The 19,331-nt window shown below is 38.5% G+C and overlaps 1 protein-coding gene and 1 pseudogene across 2 annotated transcripts; one reads left to right on the forward strand and one right to left on the reverse strand.

Moving 5' to 3' along the window:
- Positions 1-826: 826 nt before the first annotated feature.
- CGA (glycoprotein hormones, alpha polypeptide) lies at positions 827-18,895 on the reverse strand. 2 transcript variants are annotated; one of them, XM_059399234.1, is made up of 4 exons: positions 18,811-18,895; positions 3,077-3,183; positions 1,501-1,685; positions 827-1,081 (listed from the first exon to the last, which is right to left on the reverse strand). In XM_059399234.1, the coding sequence occupies exons 2-4, from the start codon at positions 3,174-3,176 to the stop codon at positions 1,004-1,006; spliced, it is 363 nt and encodes a 120-aa protein (XP_059255217.1). In that variant the 5' UTR covers positions 3,177-3,183; positions 18,811-18,895; the 3' UTR covers positions 827-1,003. The 2 variants fall into 2 exon arrangements, with proteins under 2 accessions (XP_059255217.1, XP_059255216.1); XM_059399233.1 differs by lacking the exon at positions 18,811-18,895 and adding an exon at positions 9,263-9,423.
- Positions 12,600-13,366, forward strand: LOC132018691 (large ribosomal subunit protein uL15-like; annotated as a pseudogene).
- Positions 18,896-19,331: the final 436 nt, after the last annotated feature.

Consider the following 19,331-nt stretch of genomic DNA (forward strand, 5'->3'; position numbering starts at 1 on the left):
ATTTGGATACAAAAACATAAAATGCTACTAAAGTAAAAAGCTTGGCACCCCATCTAGCCCACAGTGAGGGCTCAGTGAGTACTTTGCTCATCATTTATTCATTCCCTTCTAGGCTTGAATGTGGACTGTAAGAGCCAATGTTGGTGGATTATCAAAGCAGTGCTCAATTTTTATTGAGGACAACAATGCCCTTTCCTTAACCACCATTCAGTTGTAACATTGTTGCCAAGGACTAATAAAATGTACTCTTTTTTTAGCTAGGTATAAGCCAAGTGGATTGGATCTTCAGGTTGGAAAGGATTTTGTCTTGCTCAAAACTTACAGCAGTGTTTTTTAATTCTTTTTCCCTAATTTTGCACATTTCTCTCAGTAGAAAGTATCTGATCAAACGTCCTCAATTTATGCAGAATTATTTATTTATAAATTTTATACATTTAGTACCATTCTGCTATATATATACTTTTATAAAAGTCATCAAAGGAGTGATATAAAAATGAATAGCAATGGAGGTTCTTGTGTTTTCTTTCCTCAAACCAACAGATTGTTTTATAACTAGCCCACTGGCTAAAGGAAGTACTTCTGGATCTTACGAGAAGGATCTTGGCAAGATCAGTGTTCTCCAGGGTCACTGAGTGAATGGCACCCTGGCTCACCCATTGGCTCCCTCCCTTCAATGAATCTTATCAAAAGTACCTGGCTTAAACCCTTAAGAAAAAATTAGAATCCAATGACAGAATGATGTTTTAAAAGGCTTTATTTCCAGAGGAACCAGCTTTTTATGTTCATGCTAAATGCAGTACTTCATTCCAAATGAAAAGAACTAGACTTCTGATTATAGTAGAATAACAAGAAAGGCAATAAAGCTGCAGTACATCCCCGAAGCACACCAAAAGGAGTATGGTAAGGAAAAAGGGGGTTTTATCTCACAAGGCCATAAACACTGAAAAATTAACTTTTCACTCCAGGAAATCAGCAGTCATCAACATGCTCTTTTGCAAAACATTTAAGATTTGTGATAATAACAAGTACTGCAGTGGCATTCCGTGTGGTTCTCCACTTTGGCATTTCCCATCACTGTGGCCTAAAAGGAAAGTGAGAAAAAAGATGGACGGACGGATGGATGGATGGACGGATGGAGGGACAAAACTGAAAAATGTTAAATAACACTGTCTGTAGGCAGCTGGATTAAAGAGATGCTTGTTCTGATTGCACATTCTCTATTTCAGCTATTTCACTCTAAAAGTTTGGGTTTGCCCTGTGTACAAATGTTATACTTTCTTCTAACCCACCCCTCATCACCTCCACAGCTGTTCCTTGCATTCTGAATAAGTCCAGCTTGTCCCCACAGGTTATTTTTGATGTAAAGGGATGAATCCATGTACCAATGTCAAGCAAAGGATGGGTCATTAGACACTTCTGACATGAAACCCCATGGATGTGTTCTGGGGACATTTCTCAAGTTGCCAGTTAGAAAACTTCTGGGGCCCTCTAAGTTCTCACCTTGGTAAACGCTTTGGCCACACAGCATGTGGCTTCTGAAGTGATGTTCTTTGGGACCAACATCGTCTTCTTGGACCTTGCTGGAGTGGGATATGCTCTGGAGAAGCAACAGCCCATGCATTGAAAAATTGGGGCACCAAACTTGGAGAAGTATTTGTTTTCCTTTAGCTTGCATTCTGGGCAACCTACCACCAAAAAAGACAAAGAGTAAAATAATCCAAGAATGACTCAAAAAGAAATAGCTCAAGGGGTGGAACATGTGACTCTTGATCTTGGGATTGTATGTTCAAACCCCACCCTGGGCATAAAGCTTTTTTTTTTAATTGAAAAATAAATTTTTTTAAAGATTTTATTTATTTCTCAGAGAGAGAGGGAGAGAGAGTGAGCACAGGCAGACAGAATGGCAGGCAGAGGCTGTGGGAGAAGCAGGCTCCCTGCTGAGCAAGGAGCCTGATGTGGGACTCGATCCCAGGACGCTGGGATCATGACCCGAGCCAAAGGCAGCTGCTCAACCAACTGAGCCACCCAGGCGACCCAAAAAATAAAATTTTTTAAAAAGAACCTGAATTTTCCCTGATTATGAGACGGTAAATATTCTTTTTCCATTGGAAATAGAAGGAAAGTAATAAATGTTTTTTGGCTGTTCACTTTCAAGCATAGTATCTATTTGTACTGATTGTATTTATTTTCATGGGAAATAATTTTTGCAGATGCATGAGAGATCTCAACAGTCATAGTTTCTCACATAAACATAAAAAAAAAAAAAAAAGGAGTCGTTTCTGTCTCTTCAACCATGGATTCTCTATCAGTGTTAATAGCATGCCTATAGGAAGCACAAAACTTGACAGATGAAACACCATGCTCATCTGAAAGGAGAATTTTGCCCAGAGGCAAAACAGTTTCCCCTTTAGAACATGCTATTGTTTTTTTCCCCGCCATGGAAATTCCAAATATTGACAGAGAAAAATAAGTCAGAATTAAGAAAACTTGGTGAATGGAGAGCCCTGATATCAGATGGGGAGCATCCACATTGGAGAACTGGGATTAAAATATTACCAATTGTCTAAGAAAAACCATAACCAAGAGTAGCTCACAGTTTCATCACATACAGAATTATATCAGCTACTCTATGAGATTTTTCAAACAATACAGCAAAACAAATGTACTGCATAAAATGGTGTTGTTTTTCTCCTTTGTTAACTGATGTGAAAATTCATCTACAGAGGAAATGTTAAGATCTTCTCAAATCTTCTGGGAAAAATGTAAAAAAAAATCGAGCTGACTATATAAGGAGCATTTTCTACTTATAAAACTCAGATAAGGAATAATAAGGAATTTATTTCAGATGAAAATGTATATGCTGCTATTTAAGTGGACATGTTAGATAAATTTTCACTATACATTATCTGAATCTAATTTAACTTTATGTGTATAGTTCAAAAGTGTCTGGATATGTACCCAGCAGCAAAGATTTATCACATTTGAAAAGGAAGTAGAAATGAAATTAATGGAGTTATTGATGTACATCTAGAAATGTGTGTTTTTCTTATTACTGCAAATCCGTTCGGTCACATACTTTGTATTGTAAACTCTCCTTCAGGAAAGGAATGGAGAATATGCAGAAACACAGACAATGTGGCCAGAATGACAGCTGCATATTTTCTGTAGTAATCCATGGCTCTCCTGCAAAACAGAAAAGGAAAACAAAGTTACTCTAAAATTGGCTTACCAGTCATAAAAACAACTAGTAGTTTTAACAGTACTACTAGTAATACTCATCAGTGTCTTGACCCCTCAGCTTATAGCTCCAAACACTCTCTGGAGCCATGTAAATAGGAAAATAATTTTTCCTTAGGAAAGAGCTAGGAAATCGAATCCTTCCATCTCAAATATAAATCAATAGAATTGGACTTGATGCAAATAAAAAATTCTCTTTTTAAATACATCATGCTGCTAAGCCTCAGTGTTCTTAACTGTAAGACATGAAACTTGAACTAGATAATGTCTAAGAAGACAGAGAAGGCAAAAGAGAGAGATAAGCTCATATAAAATAGATAAGCTTATATGTGATATATAAAATGTATAAGCATTTGAGTTCATCCTTCCCATTCCTACACTGCCAGGTGGGAGAACAGAAGGAAAGGATAATGGGGCACCTGGGTGGCTCAGTGGGTTAAAGCCTCTGCCTCCGGCTCGGGTCATGGTCCCAGGGTCCTGGGATCGAGCCCCGCATCGGGCTCTCTCTGAGTCGGGGGAGCCTGCTTCCCCCCTCTCTCTGCCTACCTCTCTGACTACTTATGATCTCTGTCTGTCAAATAAATAAATAAAATCTTTATTTAAAAAAAAGAAGGAAAGGATAATGTCTTTCCTGCTTTTTTTATTAAGATTTATTTTATTTATTTGAGAGAGCAGGAGAGGGGAGGGGTCAGAGGGAAAAGCAGACTCTCTGCTGAACCTGGACCCTGATGTGGGACTCTATGTGGGACTCAATCCAGGGTCTCTAGGATCATGACTTGAGCCGAAAGCAGTTGCTTGACCAATTGAGCCACTCAAGTGTCCCTCTTTCCCGCTTTATATTCACTGTTAGTAGTGAGCTCTAAGGTTCATTATCAGCGTGCAACAGTAAATGCTAACCCAGCAATGTGGCAAGAGCAGACAGCAGAGAATGTTTATCAAAGTTTTCCTAAATGCATTTCTTGAGTTATTTAGACCTGTAGATACAGCTTTACCTAAGCATTTTGAGTGCATAAGATCAGGCCAGCCATTGTCAGCTGAATGATTGACCATATCCAGCATTGACCTTACCGCACCTGAGAATGGGCAAACAGGGAATTGGATTGTATCCCTACATTTCCTACAAAAACCTCAAATAAGATACAGTGGGTAAGTTTTATTCCTATTTTTTTAAGTGAAAGTGTTATGGATTACTCATGTTCAAACCATGAGAGATAAGATAAACAGAGCATCAATTACCAATAAAAAGATAATTCAGAACATTTAAAGGAGAATTAGCACCAACTTTACAGAAACTCTTTTAGAAAATAGAGGAGGAGAAATAGTTTCCAACTCATTTTATGAATCCACCATTACCCTGACACAAAAACTAGACCAATTCAGTATGAAAGAAAGAAAGAACCAAGAAAGAAAGAAAGAACACAAGAAAGAAAATGAAAGACCGGTATACCTCATGAAATTAGATGCAAAAATCCTAAACAAAATAATAGCAGATCAAACTCAGCAATGTATAAGAAGCTTTATATATGACCTACTGGGAATAATTCACATATGCAAGGTCTGTTCAATATTTGAATATCATTTAATGTAATCTACCATATCAGTAAGGTAAAGAAGAAAAAAAAAATGATTTGATATATCAGTTGACAACATTCAATACTTTTTCATAATAAAAAGTTGCCACAAACAAGAGTCAAAAGTTTTCTCAACTTGATAAAGAGCATTTACAAAAAACCTGCAGCTGACATCATACTTAATGATGAAAAAATGAATGTTTCCCCCCAAGATCATCAACATGGCAAGGATGTCCACTCTTACCTGTTATTCCGTATAGTCCTGGAAGTTCTAGCCAGTGTAAAATGGCAAGACAAAGAAATTAAAGACACACAAAATAAAAGGGGTGAAATAAAATTATCATATATGTAGATGACAGGATCATCTATGTTTTTTTAAAAAAAAGGAACCTACAGCCAAGGTCCTGGAACTAATTAGTGAGCTCAACAAGATTGCATGTTGTAAGATCAACACACAAAAATGAACTGCATTTCCTCATCCTCAAAAACAATAATGTGAAAACAAATTTAAAACACAATGCCATTTACAATTGCTGCAAAGAAAATAAAATACTTAATCTACCAACATATATACAGGACTCCTTTGCTGAAAATTACAAAAAAAAAAACCTGATGAAATAAATTAAACCTAAATAAATGGAGAGACATATCAGGCTCATGAACTAGAAGACTCAACATGGTAAAGGTGTCAGTTGTTTCCAAATTGATCTTTTTTATTGAATGAAATGCCTATCCAAACCCCAGAACAGCTTTTATAGACAGAGACAAGATTATTATTGAAAGGCAAAAGATCTAGAATAGCTAAAACAATTTAAGAAAGAAAGTGGGAGGAATCGCTGTTCTAGTGTTAGGACTTACTATACAGCAACAGTAATCAAAGCTGAGTGATATTGGCAACGGGATAGATACATAGACCAGAAGAACAAAATAGAGATCCCAGAAATAGACCTACACAAACATAACCAGCTGGCTTTTGACAAAGATGCCAAAACAATTTAACAGGAATTCAACCTTTTCAACAATGGCTGCCAGTACATTTGGACATCCATAGGCAAACAAACAAACAAAAATTAAATACAAATCTCATACCTTGCATGAAAATCATTGAAAATGAATTATAGACAAATGTAAAATGAGAAACTATAAAATTTCTAGAAAAAAAAATGGGGGGACCAAGGACTAGGTTAAGAGTTTTTAGAATTAACAACAGAACGTGACACATAAAAGAAAAATTAATAAATTGGACCACATCTAAATTATGGGTTAATGCTTTGTCAAGAAGATAAAAATACAAGGTAGACACCTGAAGAAAATATTTGCAAGCCACATATCCAACAAAGTGTTAGTATCTAGAATAGACAATAAGCTCTCAAAATTCAATAGAAAAAAATATCTAATTAGAAAATGGCTGTTGCAGGGGCACTTGGGTGGCTCAGTCTTTTAGGTGACTGACTTTTGGTTTCTGCTCAGGTCATGGCCTCAGGGTCGTGAGATTGATCCCTAAGTCAGTCTCTGCGTTCAGCAGGGAATCTGCTTAAGCTACTCTCTCTCCCTCTTGCCTGCCCCTCCCCGCTCAAATAAATAAAGAAAATAGTTTTAAAAGAGAGAGAGAAGAAAATATGTTTTGCAGCAGAAAGGATATACAGATGGCAAATACATACATGGAAAGCATTTAACAGCATCAACATTTAGTAACATGCAAATTAAAACTACAGCAAAATAGTATATATCCATCAGAATAGCTAAAACAAAATATAATGATAATACCAAACACTGGTATGGATGCAGAGAAATAGGATAATTCAAACATTGCTGGGGGAAAATAAAATGAAAAACCATTTGAGAGCTTCTTTTTTTTAAAAAAAGGATTTTATTTATTTGAGAGAGAGAGAGAGTGGGCACATGAGAGAGAGAAAGAGAAAGCATCAGCCAGGGGAGGGGCAGAGAAGCAGACTCCCCACTGGATAGAAAGCCTGATGTGGAGCTTGATACCAGAACCTTGGGATCATGACCTGAGCCAAAGGCAGATGCTTAACCGACTGAGCCACCCTGGTGCCCCATTTGGGAGTTTCTTATAAAACCGACCATATAACCCAACAGTTGTACTCAGGCATTTATCTCAAAAAAACGAAAATTATGTTCATACAAAACTTATATACAGAGAGGTTCAGAGCAGCTTTATTTATAAGAGACAAAAACTGGAAATAGCCCAAACGCTTTCAGTAGACAGATAGTTATACAAGCAATGGTATATCCACATGAGCTAATACTATGTAGCAATATAAAGGAATACATTATTGATATCCATGCAAAGCAGATGGAGCTCAAGAGTATTGTGTTGAGTGAAGGTTGCATGCTGTATGATTCCATTTATATAACACTCTATATAATATAATAAAATTAGAGAGATGCTGAATAAATTAGCAGTTTTAAGGAGTTAGTGTCGGGGAGGGAACTGAGGGGGGGATAAGACTGGCTATAAAGGGAGCCACGTGGTGATGGAACAGTTCTGGATCTCGATTGCCATAGTTGTCATACTAATGTACACACGGGATAAAATTGCATGGAACTACACACACATTCACACACACGAGCACACACACACATACAATACCAGTGAAATCTGACTAAGCTCTGTGGGTTGTACCAATGTCAATTTCCTGGTTTTCACATCATACTACAACTAGTCACAGTATTATCTTCGGGAGAAACTGGCTAAAGTATACCCAGGTCTTCTCTGTACATATTTTTGCAACTTCTTCTAAATCTATAATTTTTCAGGCGCCTGGGTGGCTCAGTGGGTTAAAGCCTCTGCCTTCAGCTCAGGTCATGATCTCAGGGTCCTGGGATCAAGTCCAGCATCTGGCTCTCTGCTCAGCAGGGAGCCTGCTTCTCTCTCTTTCTCTCTCTGCCTACTTGTGATCTCTCTCTGTCAAATAAATAAATAAAATCTTTTTAAAAAAAAGAATTTTAAAAATCTATAATTTTTCAAAACAGGGATTTTTTTTAAGGGCATTCTAAAATGAGGTTTAAAATTGCATGAGTCAAAATTTGTGGTTATTTTTCGTGCAGATTGACAGAATGAGACCATATTTTGGCCAAAGGTTTATATCTACCTATACATCTTTTAAGAAAAAAATTGTCAGCAGAACTAACAGTTCATAATACAGAAAAACAAACTGTATGAATATAAGTAAGGCTAAAGCAGAGGTATGTTATTATTTCTCCCTGATGTATGTACTTGTACATAAGTAATTATGGGTTTTATTTATCTCTGTACCTAATTAGCACCAAATAAACATTGTTCTGAGTTGGTTGTTCTCAAAGTGTGATCTGGGGACTCTCAAAACTTTTCAGTGAGTTTGTGAGGTCAAAACGATTTTCATAGTAACCCTAAGATGCTATTCACTTTTTTTACTCTCAGCTTCTCGTGAGTGTTCAGAGAAATTTTCTAGAGGCTACATGACACATGCAATTGCAACAGATGGAGTACAGATGCACATGGGAATCTAGCTGTGTTCTATTAGGCCAATTTTTGGGAAAAAAAATACAGAAAGATAAAACCATGCCATCTTTCTTACTGGTTTTTTGTTTGTTTGTTTGTTTGTTTGTTTGTTTTGGGAGTTGTCATTTTTTAATAAATATATATTTGTGTTAATATGTAATAGGCTAAATCTTATTGTTTTAAAATGAATAAATGTGTTAAAACTTTTTCTAACATAATTTCTAAATCAGTAAATATTGAGAAATACAACTTCATAAAAAATTCTTTGGACTCTTCAACAATTTTTAAGAGCATAAACAGTTTCTGAAACCACGAAGTCCGAGAACCAGTGCTTAAGTGATTTACAAAGCCACAAGGAAATTTTCAGAATTGAAACTGGTTTCCTTTTTTAAACTAGAATCATTTTTGTGCTTTGATATTGCAGCTCATATATTATGAAAATTCAGCATTATGCAGTGAACAATTATATCAGAATTAATTCAGAGAGAAACATTTATAACAAGATTGCAGAATGTGAGAGCATGAAGTCAACGTACATTTCAGAATCTGCTTCACGGTAAAGTGAAGAGCAGGTTGAAAAAGCAGAACAAAAGTCACCATTGCTGTAGCTTTCAGTAGCAGAAGTGACTTTATCTTTATTTTTAAAAAGAAATAGGATTAATCAAGCAGAAAGGGATTAACCTTCAAATGCTGAAAACATTTAAATAAATATTTTTATCATTCAAATCACCTTCAGGTCTTTCTGCTTTGGAATTTGGGAAAAAACGTTAAGAATCAAGACAGGAAAAATAATTATGTCCAGCTGGGATTTATGCTATTTTGCAAAATATGCTCAATCTTATTCAGATTTCCTGACCTCAGCCTCTTTTGGCATTGCAAGTGGGTACCTTGCAGACATCCCAGACCCTCTACATCTGATGCCATGGTCAGTGCTCCAACATGCTCTTACCTCCCGCCACCTGCCACATCAGAATGGTGTGAATCCAACAGAAGGTGCGTTTTCTCAACTTGGCCAGGAAATCCTCTCTCCTCTATCTTGGTCCATCCAACTCAGTCCTTTAAGAAGTGGTCCTGCTGCCAGCCTCCCCATGAAGGTTTCACACAACCCCAAAGCCGGAATACATCTCTCCATTGCATCCACCTACCACTTTGCTTGGAATTCTTAGACCAAGTTCCACAATCTGCCCTGTACTCTAGCCAGTAATGTACATGTTGGTCTCTCCATTTCCGTGAAAACCTCCTAAGGGTAGAAACTACGCTCCTCTGATCCACCACCATCCCTGGCCGCCGGGTCTTGCACAGAGTAGATGCAATTATGTTGCGCTGGGACTTTACAACAATAATCATAGTATCAACCCAAAGTTGCTAATGTAGAGCTGTCATTAAAGAAAAGATAACTCTTGAATGGGGACTTAGAATAAATGTTTAATAAAATAAAGTAACTAAAATAAAATAATTTCAAATAATAAATTCATTAGAGACTCTATGTTCTCACCAAGTCCCTAATTTGTAGCTGGCTAACATGTGAATCTCTAAGTGTTGAATATGCCACAGAATATGCCACACTGTATGCTGAGATATAAAAGTCATAAGAATTTAAAAGAAAGCTTTAATAAAAAGCATATGTAAGAGCTCCAAGGTTTAAATTGGGTGTCTCATCTCTTAGTTTACATCAAACTATATGTGTGCACAAATTTAAATTTGCTAAGACTGAGGAAAAGACAACATTCTTGAAAGTATAGAAGAATGTTATTGCCATAATTTAATATTATTAATATTTTCATATTATTTATTGTGATTATAATAATTAATAAATTAAATGATTTACAAAATAGGTAAATGCTTTACCAGTACATATAAGCTAACCAGCTAGCTAGATAGGCCAAGTATTTGAAACATACACACACATACACACCCTGTATGTCAAATGGGGTACAAAAATCGACACCCCACTTTTGGACATGGAAGTGGCACACATGCTGTCATACTACAGAGGGAATTTAGTCTAAGATACTTCTGTGACCTTCTTTGGAAATACAACCCACTATCTCATGAAAACTTAGGGGCAATGAATAACCAGGGGGCTTCTCTTTGTATCTCCTCTGCTCTGTGGTTTGTTTTTGTTTGTTTGTTTTTAACATTTTATTTATTTATTTGAGAGAGAGAGAGCATGAGAGCGGGGGAGAGTCAGAGGGAGAAGCAGACTCCCCGCCGAGCATGGACCCAGATATGGGACTCAGGACTCCAGGATCATGACCTGAGCTGAAGGCCTTCACCCAACCAACTGAACCACCCAGGTGCCCCTGTGCTCTGTTTTTATGGCAGAAAAAAATCCTTATAAAGTTAGGCACCTGTCTATCGACAATTCTGGCCTGTACACACATATCTGTACACACATGTATGCACACATATATGGAGATGTACATGTATATCAAAGATTGCTCCAAGAAGATTACAAGTGCTTGGTACAATGTGACATTCTGCCCTTCACTTGCAAAGATGCTGCTATTCCTCCCCACCCCCCACTGCCAAAGAATAAGGTTTTCGGTTTTTCTAAAGGTGGTGATGGGAGGGGTGACTCATCCACACTCTCCACACCGAGAAGCCTGTCTGACTCATAGCATGCTTTTGAGATGACTGGCTAAGACTAGAGGTACAATTCTTTTTGAACAAAACAGTATAAATGTAACTGACTTCAGGAGGGTTAGTTAACCCAAAGCTTCACCTCATTAGCCCAATTGAACCCAGCTAACTAACAAGGAGAGGAAAAGTCCAGCTGCCTTCAGTGAATAGTAACAAAGGAAAGGGAACCTCTAAGGTAGAGCCTTTAATCCTTGGCATATTGCCTGGCATGAGAAAGGTATTTGATAATCGTTTACCAAACAGAGGCTCGGCCTGTTAGTTTTGTGTCTTGCCTGGTGAGAGAAGATAGCCATAGCTCAACCTGAGGAAAGATTTGAAGGAGAAACGTCACAAGGGAAAGTAGAATGTTTGCCATCCATCATCCCACAACTTCCACGGAGTCAGCCCCCCCTCTGCCTGCTGCTGAGTGACTGCCTCTGTTTCTAGGTGGAAGAATTTAAAGAGCCTGGGGCCAGTAGCAAGGAACCTCAGCTTGGAGTGACCCTGGCAACATTTTTCTTTGCTCTCGCGCTGTAGGTGCAGTAAGTGGGTTTCTACCTTGTTCTTATAATGTGCACTGCACCGCAGGTCCAGAATGAGTGTCTTGCATGATCCCATGCTCCAGCCCCCAGCCTCAATGATCCTCTAGGTTCTAGACATTCCAACATTGCTTCCAGGCACACAGAGACTCTCAGACCCATTAACATATTCACTGACAGTTTTTCCAAAGATGATGATGTGGATGGTTGAGCAATTGGGGGGACAAGGAGAGACTGATTAATGCTCCCTCAATCTGTCCCTGGTCACTTCATCCACTCTTGGATATAGATAATTACTATTTTCTCTATCTTATAAGATGAGTTTGGGGGAGAGGGGAACTAGGTGGCCCAGTCAGTTAAGTGCTTTGGCTCAGGTCGTGATCCCAGGGTCCTGGGATTGAGCCTCCCATGGGGCTCCCTGCTTTGAGGGAGTCTTCTTCTCCCTCTCCCTCAGCTCCCCCCTCACTCATGCTCTCTCTCTTTCTCTTGTGCTATCTCTCTCAAATAAGTAAATAAAATATTTTAAAAATAATTTAAAATAGGCTAAAAATAAATAAATAAAAAGACGAGTTTGGGATAATTTGAGAGGAGTTCAATGTCGTTAAGTGCAAAATTTAAGGTCCAAGTTGAACCTCTGAAAGACTTAAAAGACGTTGAATAAGCACCTGCTACATGTTGGGCACCATGCCAAGCACTGGTGACACAGACCTGAATAAGCTTCCTGCTCTCTGGCCCAGATACAAAGGCAAGTAACTCTGAGAGGTGAAGAATGCTGTAATGAAAGCATTTGTTAACACTGAGGCATTTGCTGGATGAAGGACATGAAAAAGGAGAGATGACAAGCAAATAAGGATAAGGAGCATCTACTTGACCAGAAAAGAATCTCTATAGCAGTAAATGCATATTTTAGTGTTTTGATATTTGCTCAGGGGCTTCGTGGATTCAGTAGTCCCCATAACTTATGAAGCAGCTACAGGTGGCAAACAGTGGGATTCAAAGCATCCCAGGATCCAGAGGAAAATAAGGCCAAGTAAAGTCACACAGATCAGGGGCAGTATTAGGGATGGGATTTCCGTCTATGAGTCACATAACAGTGTTTTGTGTCTCTTTCGTTGGGCTGCTGACATGCCGTCCAGGCTGAGAAAGACTTGGAAACTTCCGGGGAACGTAAGCCACAGCCACGGCTGCTTGGGCAAGCACCAGAAGCACCCAGGGCCCAGGGTCGTCCTGGTGGCATGTGTCATCCGCCCAGGATCAACGTCAACAAATCATACCCAGGTTACTTTGGAGACGTTATTTTTAAAGCAGAGTTCTTATTATTACCGAAGCCAGTATTACAGATACTGTGTATCTGCACAGTATCTGTGCAGATACTGTGACCTTCTTTGGAACTACAGCCCACTATCACATGGAACCAGAGCTTCTGCCCAGCTGTCAACCTTGCTAAAGTGTGGGACCAAGTCCATCAGGCAACTGGAAGAAATGTGGCCAGAAAGAGGACGGGAGCTGCTCTCATCATTGATGTGGTGTGGTCCGGCTGCTGCAAAGTTTTGGGGAAAGGAAAGCTGCCAGCACAACCTGTCGTGGTGAAGGCCAAATCCTTCAGCAGAAGAGCTCAGGAGAAAAATTGGGTGGTTGGGGTGATGCCTCCTGGTAACTCAAAGCCAGGTGGAGGGAGGAGGTCCGATAAATGCCAAAGAGTGCTTCACAAGACAACAACAACAACAAAACAGCAACAGTGCTTTGTGTCTTCACAAAACCTTCGAAGGGATCCCACCTGTTTTCCAGATGAAATGGGGAGGAAGGAAATGGAAAAAAGCGGTTCCATGGACAGGAGAAATCTACAGCACAACTTGTACCATTTCTGTCTTACCGAACAGGGGTTTCCATAAGGAAGCACCGAACAAAAGATGACCTTGAGATATTTCTCTTAAATATTTATTTTAAAAATAAAGGAAAAAAGCAGTAATTAGAAGAAAATTCAAGGGCTTATGGATTTATGAAAATAACTTTAATCCCCATGACCATTCTTTTAACCGTCATATTTTAAGAAGTTTCTTTTCTTTTCTTTTCTTTTTTAAAGATTTTATTTATTTATTTGACAGACAGAGATCACAAGTAGGCAGAAAGGCAGGCAGAGAGAGAGGAGGAAGCAGGCTCCCTGCTGAGCAGAGAGCCCGATGCGGGGCTCGATCCCAGGACTCTGAGATCACGACCCTCGTGGAAGGCAGAGGCTTTAACCCACTGAGCCACCCAGGTGCCCCAAGAAGTTTTTTTTCTTAATTGAATAAATTTAAGGGGCTTATAATAAGATGCACACTTTCTACTGTAATTTTTATTTAAAGGCACTTTACAATGTTAATTATGTAATTAAAATCTTGGTTTTTCCATTACCCTCTGGTTTCCCTGGCATATCAGCATTTTTTAAATTGTCTGCATACTAAATCTATAAAAATTTTGATAAAACGGACTCTATGCACCACAAAATACTGTTCTAAATGAGAATTTCAAGTGTTTGCTGTTTAAAAATTCCCAATTTTTAAAATTAACATTATTGGAATAATAAATACTGGCCAGAATAAAACACTGGATAGTATCAGTTTATCACTCAGAAAAGTAAAATATCCAAAGGCTAGAAAAGTTTTATATGGAGCATTATTATAGCAATATAAGAATGTTTCTTGTAACTTTTTAAATTTGTGCGTTGTATTTTGTTGTGTTTCTCTGAGCTATTTTGATGCAATCTTTTGACACACCACACATCATCCCCATTTAAAAGCATTAAGGCATAAAAACATATTTCATTTGCCTTGAAGTTTTTCAATAATAGAATAGACAGGCAGGGTTATTGATTTCTCTTCCCTGGTATCTTACTTTATAAGGATTTGTTTTTCTGTAATAAAAACACCAGAAGAGCTTCAAAGAAAAGCTCCTTTGTTGTTCATTGCCCCTAAGTTTTCATTTCTGTGGCAGGTTGTATTTCCCAAAGGTGGCAACAAAAATATATCTCAGCCCATTCCTTCTGTAGCATGACCTTGCCATTTCCACAACAAAACACAGTGTGTCTAGGGTCATCTGGGTGGCTCAGTCGGTTGAGCATCTGCCTTGAACTTAAGTCACAATCTCACGGTCCTGGGATTGAGCCCCACATTGGGCTCCCTGCTCAGTGGGGAACCTGTTTCTCCCTTTCCCCCTGCCTGCTGTTCCCCATTCATGCTCTCTCTTACAAATAAATAAACCTTTAAAAAAAAAAGAAGAGGAAGAGGAAGAAAACCCACAGTGTGTCTATTTCTGTACCCCATTTGACTACTGAAACCAATAGAATATGGCAGGAACAATATTGGGCCGGTTGTTAGGTATATCCAGGCCCTAACTTGGCAGTTCCTGCTTCCTGTCTCTTAGAAGACAGTTGCCAGGGGCACCTGGGTAGCTCAGTCATTAAACAGCTGCCTTGGGTTTAGGTCATGATCCCAGGTTCCTGAGATCGAGCCCCACATCAGGCTCCCTGCTCAGCGGGAAGCCTACTTCTCCCTCTACCACTCCCTCTGCTTGTCAAATAAATAAATAAAAATCTTAAAAAAAAAAACAAAAAACAGTTACCAGATAGAAAGTGCTACTACTCTGAGATGACCCTACAAGAAGAAGCCAACCTACCCGGAGAGAGAAAAGAAGGCTAAGCAGTAAGAAATGAAGAAGTCATCCTAGATGACCTGTCCAGTTGAGCCTCCAGATGACTCCAACCCCAGCCACAACCTGACCATAAACACCTGAGAAACCCAAGTGAGAAACTGCCCAGGTGAGCCTAGGGTCACCTACAGAACTATGACAGAACAGTAACTTATTTTACCCACGAAGTTTTGGGGTAATTGGATTCACAGCAATAGATCACTGGAACAAATATCTATTGCTCTCTCTTATAACAAAAATTTTTCCTCCAGGGTCTGAAACATAGGACCCCAATCTTGCCTTTCTGCTTTCTCCCCTTTCTACTGTCCTCTTACTTTTCCCCTGTGGGAGGTTATTTCTATAACACGTATTCAGTTTACTCTATTTGAGAAATGTAGCAATGTGTGAAAAAACATTTGGAGTGAACATTATACACAGTATCTGTAATACTGGCTTCGGTAGTAATAAGAACTCTGCTTTTGGGACGCCTGGGTGGCTCAATTGGTTAAGCAGCTGCCTTCGGCTCAGGCCACAATCCCAGCGTCCTGGGATCGAGTCCCACATCGGGCTCCTTGCTCCGCAGGGAGCCTGCTTCTCCCTCTGACTCTGCCTGCCATTCTGTCTGCCTGTGCTCCCTCTCTCCCCCTCTCTCTCTCTGATAAATAAATAAAATATTAAAAAAAAAAGAACTCTGATTTAAAAATAATTCCTACATTTAATGGAGCACTTGTGTGTGCTAGATGTTCTTTTGGGCACCTTGAACACATAAACATATTCAATACTGATGACAATCTTGTCAAGTATTACTTTCATTTTGGCTAAAGAAATTCTTGAGGCAAAGTAACCCAGACAAAGTCACAAAATTTGTCGCTAGTGGAGCCTAGATTTTAGAATATCTCTTTACAATTCCAAACTCCAAGCTCTGAACCACACTTCGCTACACAGCCTTCAAATCTTTATATTTTACAATGGAGTTCTTAAATGACTTTTTCGGATGGTATATCCCTAAATAAGATGTTGACATCTTTTTGTCTAGAGCAGTATTATGTTATGCCAGCTTAAATATAACTTGCCCATGTAATTTTTGATTTTACATATTTATCTGACTTCACCTTCTTCAGAACAGCCTCAAGAAAGCCATTCCATCCGGATAGAGAGGCATTTTATACCTGATCGAGTTGTGAGGACTGGTATCTGACTGTGGGAGAAAGGAGGAAACATTGACTTTCACGTTAACAGTCCTTTGTGTGAATCTTTTTACATCTCTAAGAGGAAAGCCTTGTGGTGGCACAGATTTTGCAGGCTAGAAAACTATGCTTCAGAAAATTAAAGGGATCAGCCAAGGTCACGTGGAAAACGATCTTTCCTAAGATCATACTTCTTCCACCCATACCACTTCTATGGCCCTACTTAGTTAATCCATTACCTCCTTTAGGACATTGATTTACCTATAGATCATGCTGTTACAATTGTCTTCTCTAATTTGTTTCCCAATATTGCCCCTGATTCCACACTAGTTCAGCCTCAGCCCCTTCTAAACCCTCTGTGAACCTTAAGCCCTGTTTAAACCCTCTATTGTATTAAGAATGCTAGAGCATTTTTATAATGTTATCTCTGAGTCTGATGAACCAAGAAATAACCAGATTACTTTGTGCAACATTACAATATGTAATGCTGAAATGTTACACACCAAGACCAGAATTTGCAAAGATCATAAACTGATAACAAACCCTCCAGGATTCACAATCTGTAAAAAAAAAAAAAAAAAAAGGAGTTTGGTGCTTTGAGTTGTACTGTTCTCAATGGAAATATTAATTGATTCCTATACATTTTCTCTTTGTGAAAGCAGATTATCCTGATCTCTTTTTGGACAAGATGTACATTACTTTCTAATTTTACCATTTCTATTTCACAGCTTTACTTTGAGTTTTCATGTAAATTTGAGTCCCACATTTATAAGAAATGTACAATGAAACCGAGACTCTGTTCTGGAACATAATCAATTGCTTTTCTAACATTCTTCACATGCTACCCTTTTCAGCAGGAAATGGTAAGAAATATGACTCAAAATTTCAGAAACTCTATTACAGAAAAGAGAGAGAGAGAAAGGAAACTTGAACCAAAACCAAAGTTAAAATTGAAATGAAAGCACAGGAGCTATTCATAAATCGTAACTGTTCTTATCTTTTTTTAAATAATTCAAACTATAGCAAAGTATTACAATGCAATTTGGATGACCAATATTTTAAATAGTTGATCTGGCATTGGGTCAAGTAATTATTTAAAAGGTATCTTCAGGGGTGCCTGGATGGCTCAGTGGGTTAAGCCTCTGCCTTCAGCTCAGGTCATGGTCTCAGTGTCCTGGGATCAAGCCCCACATCAGGCTCTCTGCATTGCTTCCCCCTTCTCTGTTTGCCTACTTGTGATCTCTCTCTCTCCCTGAGAAATAAGTAAACAAAATCTTTTAAAAGATAAATAAATAAAAATAAATTAGAAAAAGGTATCTTCAGAAAATTAGATCTAATATTAAAAAAATATTATTTTTGGGTGGGGAAAGGATCGTAAGTGCTTAGGAAATAAAAGCTCCCATGATGTTTAAATGGAGCTTCTGCATTCTCCAAGAGACCCATAATTCTTCCATGCGCCCAAATCCTATTTCTCAAAACTAATAAAGAGGGACAAGAGAGCACTTTTATTTTCGAGTCTCACTTTCCCAATAAGCTGCCGTTTCAACTAGTGCTCATGTAAATATAAGGTTAACAAAAGTTTCCAGAAACTCGCGTTAGAACACAACCAACTAGACTTGGTCAAGAGATTCAGAATTACAAGGTCATCAGTAATAACTGGAGAAATAGCTCTGACTCTTATTTTTGTAGCATTTTATGAAAGAATAAAATGCAAACAATGTTGTCCAAAAATTTTCAGCGTGACTCTATTCACGTCTACAGGAAAACATCTATTCAGAAGCTATGGTCATTCATTCGGCTAAACAAGTGAGCAGCTTTATCACTGGCCAGATTGAAGATATAGTTATGCATCATTTAAAAACTGATTAGGGGCCCCTGGGTGGCTCAGGCTGTTAAGCGTCCGACTCTCCATTTTGGCTCAGATCATAATCTCAGGGTCCTTGGACCCAGCAGAGTCTGGCTCCCCACTCAGCAGGGAGTCTGCTGGAGATTCCTCCTCCCCTTTTCTCTCCCCCTGCCCCAAATAACATGCTCGCTCATGCTTTCTCTCTCCCTCTCTCTAAAACGAACAACAAAAATCTTTAAATAAATAAATAAACAAATAAATAAAAACCGATGGTAAAACAGTCTCCACACCTTATGTAATATCTACTCTCTTTCTACCTGACCCCTGTAAACCACTCAAACTAATGTCTTTCAAATGACACCCAATATTTCTTGAAGAAAATTTTTTAGATACTGACAGGCACTTGCAGATCTCAGCAGGAGACATTTGGTTTCTGGTTTCTGGTTTCTGTTAGATAACATCTTTGCCTGTGATCACGGACCACAGTTTTGCAGACTTCCTCCCAATTCAATTATGAGTGCCAAAAAGAGAACGTGTAAATGTCTCCTCACGAAGGCTTATGCATAGCTGACCTATGTTATAGAATATTATACTCCTTACTCAATTAGAATCCCAGAAATTGTTTCATTTATATTACCTTCCTCAGGACTTTTTGCAGGATGTGTTCAGGGCAGTTGATTGTGGATCTGAAGAGGGATTTTAGCTTTGCCTTGTGATTTCTCAGTAACTACAGTTAATAAAGTTGTCACTTGTCTTTTATACCAGCAGAGTAATAAAAACTGCATGTTCCCACCTGCATCTAAGCCCAGGGATCAACAGTAAATTCCACCCAGTGATTGAATGGTCCTTCATGTAATTACCATGACATCAATTTGATCTTATCTTGTTTCAACCCTTAGATCATTTTTTGTTTTGAGCCCTTTTCAGGCGGTGGTGACTTCAAGGTCAGCCTATGAAAAGAGAGTACACTCATTATCTATGTAATTTTATCAAGACTTACACACAACATCCTGAAAGTGGACACTTTCCTATAAACAAGACTCTATTAATATTAGATTTAATTAGCTAAGTACCTGATGTTTACTTAAAACAGGAGAGGAACTATAAATGTCAGATAGTAGATATAGAACATTACCAGGCTTACGTTATTCTAGTAGG

Source organism: Mustela nigripes, chromosome 5 (genome assembly GCF_022355385.1).
Source record: "Mustela nigripes isolate SB6536 chromosome 5, MUSNIG.SB6536, whole genome shotgun sequence".
Lineage (NCBI taxonomy): Eukaryota > Metazoa > Chordata > Mammalia > Carnivora > Mustelidae > Mustela > Mustela nigripes.